The sequence below is a fragment of the Piliocolobus tephrosceles genome, chromosome 14 (genome assembly GCF_002776525.5).
Source record: "Piliocolobus tephrosceles isolate RC106 chromosome 14, ASM277652v3, whole genome shotgun sequence".
NCBI lineage: Eukaryota > Metazoa > Chordata > Mammalia > Primates > Cercopithecidae > Piliocolobus > Piliocolobus tephrosceles.
Window position 1 is genome coordinate 10,941,446 of NC_045447.1, and position 19,723 is coordinate 10,961,168.

Here is a 19,723-nt window from a genome sequence, read left to right on the forward strand (position 1 = left end):
GGTTGCGCAGAGAGAATCAGACACTGGGTGCCAGAAGACTTGACCTTTGGCCAGGTTCTCCCTCTGCCTCACTGTGTGCCCTTAGCAAGTCACTTTCTCTCTCTGGGCCTCAGTTTCCACCTCTATAAAAGGAAACTAGTGATCTCCGCCAGCATGACTTCAACTCCACCTGATGATGACTCTTTGACGCATGAATGCATCCTGTGCTTCAAAGGCCGGGCCCCTGCCCATGCTGTCCCCACACCCTGGAATGCTGTTTCTCAATATCTGCTGTCAAAAGTCTTGTTTTTCAACTTCCAGTTCTGTTCCTACCCTCTCTGTGATTTTCCTTAAAACAGAATGTTCTGCTCCTTCCTCAAGCTTCTCTAAGCTCTTGAGGGCAGGGACTATGAATAATAGGATGACACGTTCTGTTTATTGAGAGATGATGGACCTTGGTGCCAGGCACTATGCTGGGCATTTTGTTATATCATTTAACCCTCCCCCCAAAAGTGTCATTCTCTTTTGACAGACGAGGTAGTTGAAGTTCAAAGAGGTCATGCCACTTGTCCAGGGTCACAGAGGGGAGGGCAGCTTAGGCTTCCTCCTCTTTTCACCCCCAGCATCTAGCAGAGGGCCTGACACACAGGTGTTGACCACCCGTTGCTGAATGACTGGTAAGTGACTGAATGCGTGAATGAACGCCTGCATCACTTTAATCCATTTCAAACCTACCTCCTGTGGTGTGCACAGGCCTGAAGTACAGGTGCTCAGCAAATTTAACTGTTATCATCATCACTCCCTGCCTTATGCCACAGTTACACTAAGAGCTGTCCAATAACAGGGTGAAATGCACGAGAGAAGTGGTGAGTGCTTAGTTACCAGGGGTCAACAAGCAGAAAGTGGATGGCCTTGTCCAGGTGCAGATCAGGAGATCTGAGCACCAGCAGCCAAGGAAGGATTGAGATCTGGTGATTCCACTGGTTAACTTGACTGTCTCCCCTGCCAGCTTGGGATGTGAAACACATTCCCCTGGCACTGTGACCCACCCATGCCCAGCCCCACAGGCTGGTGCATGTCGGTCTCCAGGTTTTGATTCCGGTAGTCTTTTGCAAACTGTAAAGTACTACTGTTTTTTCCTTTTCTGATTTGCTCTGTCCCTAAAGCCGCCTCCCGCGTGAAATGCCCATATGCTGGGCCTGAGGCAAGCCCGCCTGGCACTGGGGCGGGGGTGCCTTCGGGCCAGAGCCTTCCCCATCCCCTTCCTACAGCCATTGTGCAAGACCGGCCGGCACACCTTCTGGGGCAGGTCGAATCAAGGCCAGGGAACTTCCTGAGCGCGGACAGTGGCGGGAGGAGGACTGAGTGGGGGGGCGGTCAGGGAGCACTGTTCAGGGAAGAGGAGGGGGCGAACGCCGAATTCCGGTCCGTAGGTCCAGGCGTCCCCTGCCAGTGCCCCACATCCTCCTCGGAGCGATTCTTTTCCCGCGCGGGCAGGGTTGGAGAGGGGAGGGGCGTGACACTCAGGCTGGAGTCCCTCAGAGCACTCCCAGCTTTTCAGATGCCGCCACCAGCCCCGTCTCTTTCTCTGCTTAGGTACAGGGCGGGTACACTCTCCGCGGTCTCCCTTTCTGGGACCTTCTCTTTGTCTCCGTCTCCAGGGCGGTCCCGGCGTCCCCGGCCCCTGTGCCCCGCCCGCCCGAGGCAGAGGAGGGGGCGGGGCATACGGGGCGGGCCCTGGAGGGGCTGGGTGGGGCGCGGGGGGGGGCAGGGCCGGGGGCGGGGGGGGGGCCAAGGCTGCCCGCTGGTGGGACGGGGCCCGACCGGGAGCGGAGCCGGAGCGGAAGCCGCAGCCGGGCGTCGGGAGCGGCGGGAGCGGGGGAAGCAGGGCGGGCCGGGCTCCATGGCGCCAGCGGCGTCCGCCTGAGCAGCGCGGGCAACAGCAGCGGCGTCGGCCGGATCGGGCCGCGACGACTCCTGGCCATGGGAGACGTGCTGTCCACACACCTGGACGACGCCCGGCGCCAGCACATCGCAGGTGAGGGTCGCGCAGCGCCACGCGCGCCCAGGGTCCCGCCAGAAGGCCCGGACCACGCCCCCGCCCCGGCCAGCAGTCGCGCCGGGGCCGGGAGCTTGGGGGAGTCAGGCCGGGCGGGTGGGAGCCGCCAGGGAGCGCGCCCAGCGTCCGAGCTCGTTCCCTCCGAGCCTGGGCGCCCCTTCCCGCGCTCTTCTGAGCGCCACCTTTCCCGGCTCAAGGGGACTCGGAACCCCTTCTGTCCCGGAACTCCTTCGGATCCCGGGCTTGGCGGACCCCCAGCCTACAACCCCTGGCCGAGCTGGGACAGGGGTCGCAGCCTGCCACCCACCCTTGACTGTCCCCGCCCAGAAGCGTTCCAAGCCCATCCGCTATCAGCTTTGGGATCTCCCTGACCCAGCCAGGGCGCACTCACCTTCCTCCCCAGCCGTCCCGTCCCCAGCTCTGCCGGGCCCCAGCCCTGGTACACGTGGCGGAGGCTTCCTGAGGACCGGCCCATGAAGGCCCGGGACTGATCCTGGGGAGCGGGGCCAGGGATCGATAGGGCGCCCCGGAGGCGGTGGGGTTCCATGTCCTTTGGCGCAGACAGCAGGCTGCCTCTGCCAGCAGCAGGGGCCAGGGGACTGGTCACCAGAGTGGGGGGCCCTCAGGGCCAGTCGCCAGCCCCTTCAACCCCGTCCTTCAGCCAACCCTGCTCTCAGCCTATTACTGAACAGTGGCCACTTCTTCCAAGGACAGCTGTCCCCAAGGCTCCTGGGGAAGCCGGAGCTGCAGTGGAGGCCTTGGTTCCTTTTCCCCACAGACTCTGGAGAAGGCGGAGATAGGATGAGGATCTCGGCTGCCTGAGAAACTCTTCTCTGGCCGAGCTCTCCTGGCTGGTGGAGCTGCCCTGGGTGGAATCCCAGCATTTGCTTCCCAGACATCAGTCCTGTACACCTTGGTTTTCTCCTCTTTGAAATGGGGTCAGTGCTTTCTTCCTTATTAATGAGTTGTTGGGAGGCTTATATGAAGTAACTCATATGGCTTGCTTAGCACACAGCCTGGCATCAGAGAGGCATTTATACGTGGGGTGACGGTTCAGGTGGGTTGCCCCTCACTGTCTAGTGGGCCCTGAGCACCACGTCTGCCTGCACTTATTTTTGCGTCCTGTAGAATTTCACCACCGTGTCCTCCACGCTCCCTTGAGAGCAAGAAGCCCTGAGAGCAGTGGCCAGGTGTCCTTTAACTCCATGTCTCCAGGGCCGCACCCATGCTGGGCACCAGGGAGGTGCTGGGGAGGTCTGCCAAATGACTGTGGTCCTGGGCCAAGTCCTAAGGCCAGAGTCCCTCCCTTTTTCTAGGCCTGGGGCTGGCTGGGCACAGGGGTGACTGGGGTGATGTGCAAATGAATCGGACCCTCTCTAGCCTCTCATCAGTGTGGGGTTAAGTCCTGGAAAGCCTCCTTGTCGGACCAGGCCGGGACTCTGGGAGGAGGAAGGGCCAGGGCGGAGCCTTCCTGTCCCCTCCCTGTCACAGCAGCCTCCTGGGGCTCTGTAACAGTCCCTCCATTCAGGACCTCCTGTTGAGGCCCCTCGAGTGGCCTGGGTGGGGTGTGCCATGCGTTCGGTGGGGTTTTTCCTCTCTCCCCATACTCAGTGCTGGGCCTCCCTGTCTTCCTGTCTCCTGGGCTGAGAATTGCCAGCCCACCCTGTCTCCCCTGGCACGTTACAGGGGAGTGGACTGAGACCACAGAAGGTGAAGTGTCCTTTACTGGAGAGGGTTGGATTTGTTTTCTGGGTACCAGGCTGGGTGGAAGAAAGTTGTGCCCACTCAGAGCCTGCTGGTCTCTCTCTTCTCCACACTTCAGTGCTATTTATAACCCTCTTTAAACGCCTCGAATTCCTGATCCAGACTCACCTGAGGAGAGTTCCTGATGTGGAGGGGTGGGGTGTCGGAAGGGGGCAGCCGGGAAGCCTCCCAGCCTCCTCCAGAGGAAGGGAACTGCCTTAGAAATCTCTGCTGGAAGGGAATGAGGGCGTGTATTTGCCGCCTCCAGTGATCCAGGCACCCTCTTCACCCCACCCAAGGAGCAATAGGTACTCTTAAAGCCGGCAATTAAAATTCCAGAGCCCTCCCTACCTGAGGCCTTGTTCTCTGCCCCAGTAGAAATGTCAGAGTTAGAGACATCCCTTCCCATACTGCTCTGAGCTCCCAGGCCTGTTAGGGTTCCGAGGTTTGACCTGTAGCTTTGTGTCCGCCCCGAGCAGGTAAGCAGGTGAATGCCAGCCTGCCTGCAAGTCCTGGCAAAGGTCAGGCGTGCTCCCGGCCATGGTGCTGTTTTGCTGCCACGGCACCTTTCATCCTGCGATTTCAAAGCCCCTGGCAAGCAGAGGCTTGTTTCCACATCAGAAGCCCCGTGGGGCTGGTGGCAGGATGACTCCCGCCTCCTTACACGAGGGAGTGTGCGGGGAGGAAGAAGCCCTGGCCCAGGAGCTGGGAGGCCTGAGGATCCTTGGGCAGGCCACTTCCTCTCCCTGGGTCTCAGTTTCCCTAGTTGTGAACCGATGTGGGTGGGCTACTCGATGGCTGAAGTCCCTTTCAGCTCTGAGGGTCTAACAATTCCAAATTTTCCCCACAAATCTCCCCCAGACTGAAGCCAGCTCAAGGTCCCAATATAACTTCTGCAACCTTGGAGTAACATTTTTCTGTTTGTTTGTTTGAAACAGAGTCTTGCTCTGTCACCCAGGCTGGAGTGCGGTGGCATCATCATAGCTAACTGCAGCCTTGACCTCCTGGGCTCAAGTGATCCTCCCACCTCAGCCTCCCAAGTAGCTGGGACTACAGGCATGCGCCACCATGCCGAGCTAATTTGTGTATGTGTGTGTGTGTGAGACAGGGTCTCCCTACGTTGCCCAGGCTGGTCTTGAACTCCTGGGCTCAAGCAATCCTCCTTTGAGATCAAGCAAGTCTCCTCTGGGAGCCTTGGCCTCCCAAAGTGCTAGGATTACAGGTGTGAGCTTCCCGCCCCTCAGCTAACATCTTTTTATTTTTTTGGAGACAGAGTCTCTCTCTCTCTCTCCCAGGTTGGAGTCCAGTGGCACAATCTCGGCCCACTGCAACCTCCACCTCCTGGGTTCAAGCGATTCTCCTGCCTCAGCCCTCTGTTACAGGTATGCACCACCATGCTCGACTGATTTTTGTATTTTTAGTGGAGATAGGGGTTTCACCATACTGGTCAGGCTGGTCTTGAACTCCTGACCTCAGGTGATCTGCCCTTCTCAGCCTCCCAAAGTGCCAAGATTACAGGCGTGAACCACCACTCCCAGCCAAAAATAACAGCTTTATTGAGGCATAATTCACCTACCATACAATTCATCCACCTAGAGTGTACACTTCAGTGGTTTTTAGTATATTCACAGAATTGCACAACCATTGCCACCGTCAAAGTTGGAGCGTTTTCATCAGCCCTGAAAGAAATCCCTTACTCTTACTCCCTCAGTAGTTGCTCCTGTTTCCTCCTAGTCCCTCCCAACTCTAGGCAACCACTGAACATTTTGTCTAATTGCAAAAGTAATGTATGCACAGGCCAGGCATGGTGGCTCACGCCTGTAATCTCAGCACTTTGGGAGGCTGAGGAGGGTGGATTGCTTGAACTGGGGAGTTCAAGACCAGCCTGGGCAACACGGCAAAGCCCTGTCTCTAGTGAAAATACAAAACATTAGCCGGGCACGGTCATGTATGCCTGTGGTTCCAGCTACACGGGAGGCTGAGGTGGAAGGATTGCCTGAGCAAAAGTAACACATACACAAACAATTTAGGAGAGTAAAATAAAAAATGAAAGCACCCTCCATCTTTCTCCCTTAAATCTCACTTCCCAGAAGAAGTCACTTAAGTGTGGTGTGTCACCGTTTCCAAACCTACCTCTCTCTGTACATGCTCATAATAGCTTGGTTTATAAAAAGATTTTTTTTTTTTTTTGAGATGAAGTCTCACTTTGTTGCTCAGGCTGGAGTGCAGTGGCAAGATCTCAGCTCACTGCAACCTCCGTCTCCCAGGTTCAAGCAGTTCTCCTGCCCCAGCCTCTTGAGTAGCTGGGATTACAGGCGTGCACCATCATGCCCAGCTAATTTTTGTAGTTTTAGTAGAGACAGAGTTTCACCATGTTGTCCAGGCTGGTCTCAAACTCCTGACCGCAGGTGATCCACCCACCTCGACCTCCCAAAGTGCTGGGATTACAGGTGTGAGCCACCACGCCCGACCTATAAAAAGAGACTTCACTCTACGCTTCTGTGGTTTGATTTTTTTCACTTGGTAAACTGGTGGACATCTTTCTGTGTCAGAACACACAAGAACTACCTCATTCTTCTCTTGGTGAGTTCGTTTCTGTGCATGGATGCTTCATTTGCCCAGCCCCTTGTGAATGGGCATTTGGGTTGTTCCCAGTATTTTGCTAGTGTGCATAGTGCTGCTTGAACCTGCTGGTACAAACCTGGTAATGTTCCAGTATCAGAGAGGCCCTGAAATGGAACTCCTGGGTCACTTTTTTTGTTCTTTTTGAGACGGAGTCTCGCTTTGTGGCCCGGGCTGGAGTGCAGTGGCATGATCTCGGCTCATTGCCACCTCTGCCTCCTGGGTTCCAGCAATTCTCCTGTCTCAGCCTCCCGAGTAGCTGGGACTGAGTAGCTGGGACTACAGGCGCCCACCACCACGCCTGGCTAATTTTTGTATTTTTTTTTTTTTTTTTGAGACGGAGTCTCGTCTGTCGCCCAGGCTGGAGTGCAGTGGCCAGATCTCAGCTCACTGCAAGCTCCGCCTCCTGGGTTTACGCCATTCTCCTCCTCAGCCTCCCGAGTAGCTGGGACTACAGGAGCACACCACCTCGCCCGGCTAGTTTTTTGTATTTTTTAGTAGAGACGGGGTTTCACCGTGTTAGCCAGGATGGTCTCGATCTCCTGACCTAATGATCTGCCCGTCTCGGCCTCCCAAAGTGCTGGGATTAAAGGCTTGAGCCACCACGCCCGGCCTAATTTTTGTGTTTTTAGTAGAGACAGGGTTTCACCATATTGGTCAAGCTGGTCTCGAACTCTTGACCTCAGGTGATACACCTGCCTCTGCCTGCCAAAGTGCTGGGATTACAGGCGTGAGCCACCATGCCCGGCCTGGGTCACCTTTTGATAGACGGACACACAGCCTTTAAGAAGGCAGCAGACGTTTGACACTGTCCTGCCAAGGTGGACCTTAGCATTGAGCATTTTCCTCCTTTTGACAACCAGATATGAGAAGGGTGTCCTAATTATTTATTGAGCAAAACAAATAATGCTTTTTTCCAAAGTTATTTTAAAAACTTACCTCTCTTCTGGGTGTGGTGACTCACGCCTATAATTCCAGCACTTTGGGAGACCGAGGCAGGCGGATCACCTGAAGTCAAGAGTTTGAGACTAGCCTGGCAAACATGATGAAACCCCGTCTCTACTAAAAAAATTAGCCAGGCTTGGTGGTGCGTGCCTATAGTCCCAGCTACTTGGGAGGCTGAGGCACAAGAATCGCTTGAACCCGGGAGGCGGAGGTTGCAGTGAGACAAGATCACGCCATTGCACTCCAGCCTGGGTGACAGAGTGAGACTCTTGTCTCAAAAAAAAAAATCTACCTCTCAACATTTGGGAAGTGGCTGTAGGTGCCAAGAGTGAAGGGATGGAGGGGTTCCACCTTCTGCCACCCCTCACCCTGCTATGTGGCTTCCTCATTGCTCCCCTGGACTTTGCAGAGAGACCAGGCTGGCCGGAAGCAGTGCCTGAGCCCGGGCTGCTGCCCTTAGCCAAGGTCTGGGTCAGTCCCTGGGGGTGAAGCGTCTGAGGATGCTGGTGTCTCTCTGTTGGGTCTTACATAACATGCTTTTGTTGGCTTTGACCCTGCCTTCCCCTCCATCCAGCCTCCTCTATTCCCCCCAACTCTGTTCCTTTCCCACTGCTGGGGCCTGAGTGCCGGCCTCGCCTACTCGGAGCTGCTCCAGCCTCCTCGGAGCCTCTAGTCCTTCCCACACACACTGCCAAAGAGACCTTTCTAAACCCACGCTGGGCCATGGCTGCCCTCCCTGCTGTCTGAGGAGTGAAGCGGAAAAACAGGAATAGGAACACTCACCCGCCATCCTGCGATAACCACTTCATCCTCTGGAAGTACTTCCCTTCTGTGGCGGTCATTACACTTTGCCGAGACCATGACTCAAGTTTGTGTCTCGCTTCTTTCACTACGTGATTTATAATAAACGTCTCTCCCAGGTCATTAAAACCTCCCTGGAAGCATCCCCAAAGGCTACATTTTATTCTATTTGAAAATGTCCCTCTGTCCTCAAATAGATAATCAGGCTCAGGGTGATAACTGTAAAGATTAGCAATGGTTTAATTGAGGACTTGCTATGTGCCAAGCCTTCCTTTGTCTGTATTATCTCATTGAATCCGCACCTCAGTGGCAGGCTTGGACCGCGTAGTTCAAGGCCTTAGCTATTTAAACCATGTTCCGCTATGACTATGTTGTCTGTGGTGTCCAGATTGGGTAGGGGGACACTGAAAAAGGCCTCCTAGAGAGGTAAGCTTTTGGAGGTGGGGAAAGGAAGTGGGAGGAGGAGCCAAGTGGGAATACAGCAGCTTGTGTCAGACTGCCTCCCATAGGTCGCACAAATCTATCCCACCCATCATTACTCAGTCTGAGACTCACAGCCTCTGACCAGCCCCGTTCTCCTTCCCTGCACCCACCCCCTCCTTCCCCGCGGGCAGAGCTCATGACTCACTCCACCCCGGGCTCCTGCAAGCATCATCCTGCGGTTGCAGAAATTCCTGCACTGCTTTTTCCTTCCCCTGCCCCACCCCATCTACTTCTGTGCTGGAGGAAGAAGGGTAGACGCTGCTGGGCAGAGGTTTAAGGAAGGAGTCGGGGCAGATGCCTAGGTTTAAAACCCGTAAGGGTGGAGCAAAGCCATTCTCTTCTCCTGGTAGAATCTTAGGGCCTGAGTCATGGAAGGCTACAATCTTTTGATCTCACAAATTTTAAAACTGGAAGAACAGGAAGTGTCCACCCCCTGGGTCCTGTTTTTTTGGAGCTGGGCTGCTTCTGGCCCACAAAGGTGAAGGGGCCTGCCTGGTGACTTAGTGGATGGTGAGCCTGAAGAAACAGGGAGCCCAGAGGTTTTGGGGAAGGCTTTCCAGTCAGACTGCTTGGGTTCGAGTCCTGGCTCTGCCACTGGATGGACTGGTGTCTGGGGGCAAGTCAGTCACCCTTTCTGAGCCTCACAGCCTTCTTTCCATGAGGATGACAGTTCTGGCATCTCGAGGTGTGAGGGTCAAGTCCCCGGTTGGTGCAGAACAGTGTTGGTGGGAGGTGACAATACGTGAGTGGTAGCTGTTATGATTGTGACTTTATTGAGCTAACTTGACACCCAGGGAGATGTGTCCGGTCCGTCTGTGGCCTCATGCATCCCCTGTTCCCTGCCATGTGCTCCAGGAAGTTGACATGACCCACTCCCTTCCTAGGCAGCCCTAAATATGAGAACTTTCTTCCCTTCCAAGGTCAGAGGAGCACCAGCCTGTGGCCCTGGACACCTGGGGTATTTAGCGAGTTCTTGGAGGGCGGTGGGATGGGGCTATGGTTCTAGCAAGGTCAGTCACTCGGCAGCAGCATCCACTCTGTGCCTGGCATTTGGCAGTGCACGGAGGAAAAGGGTGAGAAAATGGATGGGAACATGCTGCCTCCTTGCCCACCCATGTGTCAAGAACAAGGCTTGTAAGCCTTAAGCCTGGTCCCATTGACCACTTGCTGTGTGACTCTGGACCCAATGGCCATGCCTCTCTGTGCCTTTTTTCCCCATCTGTGACCTCAAGGCCAGTATCTACTCTTGGGAATTCTCTGCCTCTGAAAACCCTTTTGTAGGGGTCTCAAGATGCCTTCCAAAGGCAGGGCTGGGTGACTTCTATGTAGAAATAGATGTGCATGCCTGTGAGACCATCACGGTGTGTGATGAGCTCTGGCCCCCGACACACATAGTCCTTATTTCTTGTATTAATTCAATCAATAGTTATTGAACACCTACTGTGTGCCTGGCGCTGGGCTGGGCACCAGGGACACGCAGCTGCACAATCACATGGTGCCTGCCTGCGTGTGCTTCCTGGCTGGCCGTCCCTACTCAGGGCAAGCAGTTTTCCCAAAGGGAAAGGCCTTCCTCGGGAAGGTGTAAGAGAGACTGACCTGGGGTGGGCCAGTCCTGCTGGGACTCAGGATGGGGGAGGTAGAGGGAACCACAAGGGCTGGTCTTAGAAAGGAGGGGCTTTTGTCCTGAGGGTCCTGTGGAGCCCTTGGAGGCATTTTCAGGCAGAAGTGGCACCGGTGAGTCAGCTGTGAGTGAGTGTGGATGGGAGGAGGTGAACCCCGTGGTGAGAGGGACTGGACCTGCGTGGGTGGGGGTCAGGTGCAGGGAGGGACGTGTGTGTACAGAGGGGTGGCGTGGCCAGGCCTCAGTGGTGGTGCTGTGCAGGGCTGGGGCAAGCTGATGTCCGTGACTCTTGGCTACAGGGAAACCTGTCCAGATTCTGTAGGTTGTTTTATCAAGGCAGACCTCCAACCACTGGTCTTGCAACCTCCTCTCCCATTCTTCCAGTAACAGGAAACTCACTCCCTTCCCAGGCAGCCCTGAAAATGAGAACCTTCTTCCCCTCCAAGGGCAGAGTAGAAAGAGGCCGGGAGTCGGAGGACCTGGTTTTGAGATGCTGTCAGGACTGCCCTGTCGTTTGGCAGCTGCCCTCCCTTCTCTGGACCTCAAGTTCCTCATCTGTAAAGTGGGCACAACAGTATCCCAGGCGCCCGAGGCTGTTGTGTAGGGTCGATGAGATGATGTGGCTGGAGCTCTTCGCACTCAGGGAACATCAGCTCCTGGTTCATCCGCTGTTACTGTTATGTGTGGCTCACACAGGACATTGGCCAAGGGAGGCCCTCCTCTTGCAGACTGGAAGTGCTGTGTGTTGGCCTGGGTGCTGGGTGGAGGGTCCACGTGCAGGCGTGGAGGCCCAAGGGGTAACTGGGCGTCCAGGAGGCAAGGAAGAATGAACTGTGGTTTGCAAAGTGCAGACCCCACTTTCCCACCCGCCTGTCTGTGGCCAAGCCAACTGCAGCTGCCATCCGTCTTTCTCATGCCCCATGCTGAGCAGAACTATTTGCATCCAGCTGAATTTGTGAAGCTTAGCACCTTCTAGAAAAGGAGTCCCTTGGGAAGAAGCCGCCCACCCACTCCTGCTCCACTCACTTCTGATTTATTCCACCTGCCGGGAGCCACTGGTAGGTGTGGGCTAGGAGGCAGGCTCCGCAGGATGGGTGCCTGGCAACCTCTGGCAAGCCCTTTCTTCTCTCTGTGCCTCCTCCTCACTTTGCCTATCTGTGCAAGGGGCATGCCCTTCCAGCTCTGACCTCCTGGGAACCTGTGGGCCTTAGGTTGCACTAAAGGCACAGAGCAGGTGCAGCACCTCCATATTGTAGGAGGCCATCTTGCTGTTGAAGGAAGAGCTTGCTCTGAAAGCTGTCCTGTGCCTGACCTGAGCTGGGAACTGGGGACGAAGCAGTGACATGAGCCCTGATCTCGTGGAACTCATGCCAGCCAAGAAGGTTCCATCGTGCTGGATGTGCTGTGGCTCATGTTACAAAGTCTGTGGATCTTTATGTTTCCCGGAGTGTATGTTGGTTTCGACACTCAGGCGGCCCATCTCAAGAGGCAGCGTGTCTGGTCTTGACCTGGTGGCAGTATGCTTCCGCCACTGAAAGCTGTGTGGCCTTTGGCACACAGCTCTCCTCCTTGGAGGTCCAGCTGCCGCTAAGATGGGACTGGTGGTCCCTGCCTTTGGGCTGGGTGAAGGTTCTGGGAGGTGCACTACGCTGTTCCTGGCCTGTGCAGGGTGCCCAGTAAATGGCAGTTGCAGTTTTGCTGAGTTCTTAGGGAAGCTGTGTGTCATTTGCCTGGCCTGTCAGAGATTTAAGGGGTGATTCAGGCATCTAGAGGAGGAGGGAGCTGACAATTGCACTTCTGTTTTGCTTTTTGTTTTTGCTTTTTTTGAGTGCAGTGTTCTCTGGGAGGCGAAGGGTAGAAAAGAGAGCTGGGTTTGAGCTTTGGGACGGGCAGGCCTGGTGGGCTGCGGGTGTCTGCCTCTCACCCAGCCCTGCCTTGATTTTTGAGGTGCTGATGAGAAGTGTCTGCTTTTCCTTTTCAGGCCCAGACCCCTCCTCCTCCTAGCCCTGGAGGACCCCATGAGCTCCTCTAACCAATCCCCTCCTTTTTCTCATGCCCGAGTAAACTGAGGCCCAGGAAGAGGAAGGGACATGCCTGTGCTCTCAGGGGCACCAGAGCTGGGCTGGAACCCAGGGCCTTGACCCCAGCATGAAGCTTTTCCCTCTCCGGCTTCTTCCTCCTGCCCCGCGCACCCGTGCAGGGCCCCAGATGGCAAGGGATGGTCAGGGAAGGAGTGATTGGGCCGGGTGGGGCTGCAGAACTTATAATTATGAAAACTGGGTAAACAAACAAGCTCTCCGGGAGAGCAGCAGGCCCTGTGGGGGCCTCACAGATGGGCCTGTGTCCGAGGAGCCAGCCCAGGCCTGTCTGCACAGACAGTGAGGGGCTGTGTTGGACTTAAAAAGCCAAAGCCACGCTCCCCTCCCACCCCCACTCCTGTGTTTCAGGCTGCCAGGAAAAGGGGAGGGGAAAGGGGCAGCCCCTCCTTCCAAGGGGATAGGGTCTGACCCCTTAGGACTCTCCTGGGGTCAGCTCTCCTGGCCCAGCTTGGGGCAGTCACAGCTCACTGTGTGACCTCAAGGGGCGTCTCTCCTCTGGGCCTCAGTTCTCCATCTCTAGAGTGGAGGTGACCCCATCTCTCAAGGAGGGTGGCAGGATGGGGAAAGATTCGAGCCAACTGTTTGAATACACTGAGCCCTTTCTCTCACCCTGACCCGAGGCCAACTGGGATCTCAGAAACTCTTCATTTCTCTCTGGTCAGAGGCAGGGGCCCCTCTTGGAGCAGAGGAGTGACTTTCTCAGTGACCTGAGAGCCGGCCTGGTCCTGGGAGACCAAACCTCCAATCCCGGCCCGGCTAGAGCAGGCTGCCCAGCTCAGCTTTCCTGTCTTCCTGCTGAGACTGTGGCAGAATCTGAGAGGAGCTGTTTCTGGTGCCTGCCCTGCAGGCTGGGGGCTGGGTGGCTTGCCCTGCTTGGAGGCCCCCGGGTGGAGCCTGGCAGACTTCCTGTGCAGTTGGGGCTGAGCCCCCGCCCTCCCTCCCCCCTTCCTGCAGTCCCCTGTGTGGTTTCTGGGAATCCAACTCCGTAGATGGGAGGCCAGTCCAGCTTCAGACCTCTGTGGCCTTGGGTGAACTGCCTCTCCTCCAGGCCTCAGTTTCCCCCATGGTTCAATGGAGGGATTGGATAAGAGCCTCTGGTAGCAGAGTGACCTTGCTACTAACCATGTGTCACCCTCCTTCAGACTGACCCTTCCAGGCTGCCCTGTATCCTCAAGGTCAAGTCCAGACCCTGAAGTGCCCTCACAGACCAAGCCCTGCAGCCAGTAGCCCCACTCCTGGCAGGCTGGATCAGACTTTTCCTCTGAGCTCCCACAGCCCCTTGGCCACCTGTGTGTACCTGTAGCGCTTCTCACATGGTTGTGATTCTTTTTTGTTTTTGTTTTTGAGACAGGGTCTTGCACTGTTGCCCAGGCTGGAGTACAGTATTGCAATCATAGCTTACTGCAGCCTCGACCCTTGGGCTCCAGCAATCCTTCTGCCTCAGTCTCCCCAGTAGCTGGGATCCCAGTGTGCACCATCACATGGGGCTAATTTATTTTTATATTTTGTATAGGCAGAGTCTTCATGTGTTACTCAGGCTGGTCTCAAACTCCTGAGCTAAGCAATCCTCCTGCCTGGCCTCCCAAAGTGCTGGGATCACAGGTGTTTGAGTCACCATGCCCTGCCCATGGTTGTGATTCTTTTTTTTTTTTTTTTTTTTCTTTGAGACGTTCTCTTGCTCTGTCACCCAGGCTGGAGTGCAGTGGCGCGATCTTGGCTCACCACAAGTTCCGCCTCCTGGGTTCATGCCATTCTCCTGCCTCAGCCTCCTGAGTAGCTGGGACTACAGGCGCCCGCCACCACGCCCGGCTAATTTATTTTTGTATTTTTAGTAGAGACGGGGTTTCACCGTGTTAGCCAGGATGGTCTTGATCTCCTGACCTCATGATCCGCCTGCCTCGGCCTCCCAAAGTGCTGGGATTACAGACGTGAGCCACCACGCCCTGCCCCATGGTTGTGATTCTAATTCCCATCTATGATACAAATACCTGTGGGCTCACTCACCTTGGGCTCCCCTGAGGCAGACAGGTGGCCTCACAGCTCAGACTTGCTCCACCAGCAGCTGAACAAGTACCACTAGGTCAGGTGCCATGACACTTTATGCCTTAGTTTCATTGACTATAAAATGGGCATGATAATACTTCTAACCCACTGGATTGTAAAGGTTATTAAAAAATGATGTGTGTAAAACACAAGAATGCTCAGGAGTCAATAACTGTAATGAACATTTATTAGTGCAAATTGTTTTAGTTCCCTAGCAGGAACGAATGAATGAATGAATGTCATCGCAAGGTCCTACATCCTGGGAGCATGGGGATCCCAAAGCTCTCTGGATGAAGGGCCTGGTAGGTGCAGAATGTGTGTGTGTGTGGTTGGTGGGGGGTGGTTACAGGGGGGCAGGGCAGATGTGGAAGGGGTTTGGAGTGGTGACTTCCCCCCCGCCCTTGTGGAAGGAGTGGTTTGGGCCCCTCTGTGTCTCAGACCCGCAGGCACGAAGCCGTGTGGCCATCCACAACTTCCTTCCTCCTGCCTGTATTCCTCGAAGCGTGACTCACTGGCTTTGAGCCCTTCATTCTTGTCCTTGAGCCCCGAGGGTGAGGCGGGTAGAGAGTCTTTCTTGGATTGACCGGCTCTCTCTCTGGGTTCCTCTCTATTCCTGGCCTTCTGCAGCTTCTGAGCGTGACAGGCAGGGATGGAGGGGTGGGGGTAGGGCGGGGTGGACACCTGGGCCCTGGTCTTGGTGACCCCCTGTGTGTCAGGCCTGGGGCTGGCACCCACTGAGGGCCCACCTAGGGCTTGGATCTGAGCTGGTGCGGCTGAAACAGCCCCGTCAATCTCACCCTGGCCCTGCCCTTGTAGAGCTCCTGGCTGGTCAGGAGACACACCGAACAATTACCACTCAGTCATTAATTAAAATCATTACCAGAGGGCAAATTGCTGTAAAGAAATGGCCAGTCTTCCCTGGGAGCTCACGTGTCCCGGGATCTCCACAGCCATGCCTGTGGTTAGCTTTCCTGTCACAGAAGAGGAAACACAGCCCCCCGAGTAGGAAAGGGAGCAGGTTCAGCTCTGTGGCAAGTCCTGTGCCCACCTGGGGCTTCAGCATCTCATCACCTGTCTTGGTTGTGTGCTGTTCAAGTGATCTGCCTGCCTTGGCCTCCCAAAGTGCTGGGATTACAGACGTGAGCTGCCACTCCTCAGTCTAAGGTGTGCTGTTCAGGAGGCCAGAGGTCCACCACTGGCCCCCCATGGTTCTGGGTGGGTGGGCTGGCCTCAGGATTTTAGCCTGGGGACTGCGGAACTGCAGTGAGAGCTGGGTTTGTTGTCCTGAATCCCTCCTTTGTGTGTCCCTAGACAGAACTATGGGGTCTGGAAACTGCTGTGACTGAAGTATTAGGACCTTCTAAGGCTAGGCAGGAAATGGGGGCTGGTAAGGGTGGTCGTCCCCTTCCCCGCTCCCACCACCAATACACAGGACAGCAAAAAGGTGGCCCAAAGCCCTCGAAGAAACCCACCCCCACATTTCACATCTAGAATGTACCCCATTAGGTAACAAAATGGTTACATTACAGCCTGGGGGATGTAATGGAAACAATGTATTAGCAGGCATTTTTCAGTGGCGTAATATGTAGCCATTAAAAGTGATGATTCAGTTTTGTATGTCTGAAAGTGTGTATGTATAGGCATAGAACAAAATAAGGAAAGAAATTCACCAAAATAGAAATAGAGGTTATTTTGGGGTGGCAGGATAATAGATTATTTAAATTTTTTCATTCTCTTCTGTTTTTTGTTGTTGTTGTTGTTTTTTATTTTTTGTTTTTTTTACAGCGAGCGTGTTAAATCAAAAAGAATAACCTGGCTGGATGCGGTGGTTCAGGCCTGTAATCCCAGCACTTTGGTGGCTCACGCCTGTAATCCTGGCACTTTGGGAGGCTCAGGTGGGCAGATCACCTGAGGTCAGGAGTTTGAGACCAGCCTGACCAACATGGTGAAACCCCGTCTCTACTAAAAATACAAAAATTGACCGGGCATGGGGGCATGCGCCTGTGGTCCCAGCTACTCAAGAGGCTGAGGCAGGAGGATTGCTTTAACCTGGGAGGCTGAGGTTGTGGTGAGCCAAGATCATGCCATTGCACTCCAGCCTGGGTGACAGAGTGAGACCCTGTCTCAAAAAGCAAAAAAAGAAAAAGAAAAAGAAAAAGAATAACCCTATTGACTGTATTTAGTGGAACAATTTGATTCCTGTCTGACTTCAGAATCTAAGCCATGCTGGCTTGACTGGAGCCCCAAGGGGTTGCAAGCACAGGACAGGCTCCAGAGAGGGGAAGAGGGAAGGAAAAATTCTGGAAGAGGGGTGTTTGAGCTGAATCTCCGAGGACAGGAGGGATTTTAGCCAGCAGAGTTGGGGTAAGCGTGAGTGGAGGGCGTGGCCTGGCATAGACCCTTGCTTATCCAAGGTGGGGAGGTGAGCATAACCTTGAGTGCCAGGCAAAGGGACTGGGGAGTGGGGAGTCCTTCTCATGAACACTTGTTAACTGGACTTTAGAACGAGGACTCAATTTCTGTGACAAGGGCATGGAGAGCAACAAACTTGTGTTAGGTAGGCTTTTTCTGTGTGCCCAGCCTCTGAGTCCCCAGTGGCTGTGAGCAGATAGGATTGTGGTAGTTTAGCCCAGAGATGGCAGATGGATTCCACAAATGAGGAGTCTCTCTCTGTGATGAGTGCTGAAGGCCGGGCGTGGGTGGGGGCATTGGGGTGGTGAGGAGTGGTTGGGTACCATCCAACTGGGAAAGCCTATGGCCCATCACACCTCCAGTCCAGAGGTGTCCCTGCTAATTAAAAACAATTAGCCAGGCATGGTGGCACAAGCCTGTAGTCCCAGCTACTTGGGAGGCTGACGTGGGAGGATTGCTTGAGCCCAGGAGGTTGAGGCTGCAATTAGCTGGATCATGCTACTGCTCTCCAGCCTGGGCAACAGAGCAAGATAGGGCTCCAGGCCAGACAGAGCTCCAGTTCCCCAGGGTAATATGCACGGGATGCTGGTACCTGGCATAGAACTTGGGTGGCCAAAGGCATGCGCTGCATGAGGTTGAGCATGAGGACTCCATTCTGCTGTGCTTAGGGCTTCCCTTTTGCCTGTCTCCATGACGACCTCAGCTCTCTGCTTCTCCTTACCCATCTGTAGCATGGGGATGGTTGCAGCTACCTTTAAGAGGGATGTTGTGAGCTTTATTCCAGGGCCACCCCTGGTACCTGGCACACAGCAAATAGGAAGAATTTCTGTCCTTGGGGTTCAGTCCCCAGCCAGGGAACTCCTTCCCTACTGGAGGAGCCTCAGCAGCCTGAACTTGATGGCCAAGATGGTATTAGATCAGGTTGCTTGGCAGTGAGCTCTGACCTCCCCCTCAGACCCACTGTGGCTCCCACCTGCCAACATCTGCCAAAGGTCAGGTTCTCACAGGTCTGGAGGCTTGACCTTTCAACTTTGAGCTTCCCCAGTCTTCCCTCTTTATTATTTTTCCCCCTTTATTATTATTGTTCTTGTTACATAAGCAATATCTAGTGGTCAAAGAAAATTAGAAAATACAGATATTGGGGAGAAAATGAAAATCACCAATAATCCTACCACCCAGAAAAGACTTTCAGGCACCTTCCTGATACATAATTTGTTCTTCTACCTTAATAGTGGGAGTGGACCTCCTCCTTGTTGAATGGATATAAAATATTCCATTATGGCTGGGCGAGGTGGCTCATGCCTGTAATCCCAGCATTTTGGGAGGCTGAGACAGGCGGATCACCTGAGGTCAGGAGTTGGAGACCAGCCTGGCCAACGTGGTGAAACCCTGTCTCTACTTAAAATACAAAAATTAGCTGGGTGTGGTGGTGCGTGCCTGTAATCTCAGCTACTTGGGAGGCTGATGCAGGAGAATCGTTTGAACCTGGGAGGCAGAGGTTGTGGTGAGCCAAGATCATGCCACTGTACTAAAGACTCTGTCTCAAAAAAAAGAATATTCCATTACGCCTCAATAGTCTGTATTTTAACTTACTCAGCCAAAGCCTTATTGCCAGGCAGTTAGACTTTTTCTGTTTTTCTTTTTTTGTTTGTTTGTTTTTGAGATGGCATCTTGCTCTGTTGCCCAGGCTTGAGAGCAGTAGCACCATCATGGCCAACTGCAGCCTTAGTCTCCTGGGCTCAAGCAATCCTCCCACCTCAGCCACCCAAGTAGCTGGGACTACAGGCTTGTGCCACCATGCCTGGCTAATTTTTTTTTTTTTTTTTTTTTTTTGAGATGGAGTCTCGCTCTGTCACCCAGGCTGGAGTACAGTGGTGCAATCTCGGCTCACCGCAAGCTCCGCCTCCCAGGTTCACGCCATTCTCCTACCTCAGCCTCCAGAGTAGCTGGGACTACAGGCGTCTGCCACCACGCCCGGCTAATTTTTTTGTATTTTTATTACAGATAGGGTTTCACTGTGTTACCCAGGATGGTCTCGATCTCCTGACCTCGTGATCCGCCTGCCTGGGCCTCCCAAAGTGCTGGGATTACAGGCGTGAGCCACCACGCCCGGCCTAATTTTTTTAAAAAATTTTCTGTATAGATGGATCCTAACTTTGTTGTCCAGACTGGTCTGAAACTCCTGGCTTCAAGTGATCCTCCTGCCTCAGCCTCCCAAACTGCTGGGATTACAGGCATGAGCCATGGCGTCCAGCTCTATTTTTTCTTGTTGTAAACAGTGCTGTGGTGAAAAGCTTAAATCAATTAATGGGATTAATCCATTGATTCCACATGGTTTGAGAGTCTTCTCTGGTCAGTGTCAGGCCGTGTGCTGGCACTGGGGGTGCTGGGTGGGGAGGTGGCCATAGTCCTTGCCCTCCTGGGGACCCTTGTCTGGGGAAGACAGACCCAGCATGGCACACCAGCAGAGGTGGGGGCTTAGAACATCTTTGGGAGCCAGGGAGCAGCCCCAACCCAGACCTGCAGAGTCATGGGAGGCCCAGCTGAGGACACCTGCAGCTGGTGACCTGAGGGTGGGGCAAGCCCTGCACCTGCTGCTGACCGAGCTCATGGGAGGGGACCTCTCAGGTGAGCCACAAAGGATACAGGAGGAGAGAGTTACAGGCAGAGGGCAGCTCTGCAGAGGCCCAGAGTAGAGACAGCATGGGCTTTGAGGGAACCAAAACTTCCCAGAGATTGGTGCTGTGGTTCTTGCCAGCCTGGCAGCAGCTCCCATGTGCATGATACTGTGGTAGTTTTTTTTCTCTTTCTTTCTTTCCTTTCTTTCCTTCTTTTCTTCCCTTCCCTTCCCTTCCCTTCCCTCCCTTCCCCTCCCCCTCCCCCCTCCCCCTCTTCCCTTCCCCTTTCTCCCCTCTC

General features: G+C 54.5%; 1 protein-coding gene across 2 annotated transcripts in view; it reads left to right on the forward strand.

Moving 5' to 3' along the window:
• Window positions 1-1,734: 1,734 nt before the first annotated feature.
• NIBAN2 (niban apoptosis regulator 2) overlaps window positions 1,735-19,723 on the forward strand; it is a 64,581-nt gene continuing 46,592 nt past the window's right edge. Inside the window, exon 1 of one of the 2 annotated variants that reach the window (XM_023217093.1) lies at window positions 1,735-2,017. In XM_023217093.1, the coding sequence (XP_023072861.1) occupies window positions 1,963-2,017 (55 nt within the window). In that variant the 5' untranslated portion in view covers window positions 1,735-1,962. The remainder of the gene's footprint in view (window positions 2,018-19,723) is intronic. The other variant, XM_023217094.1, reaches the window with a different exon arrangement.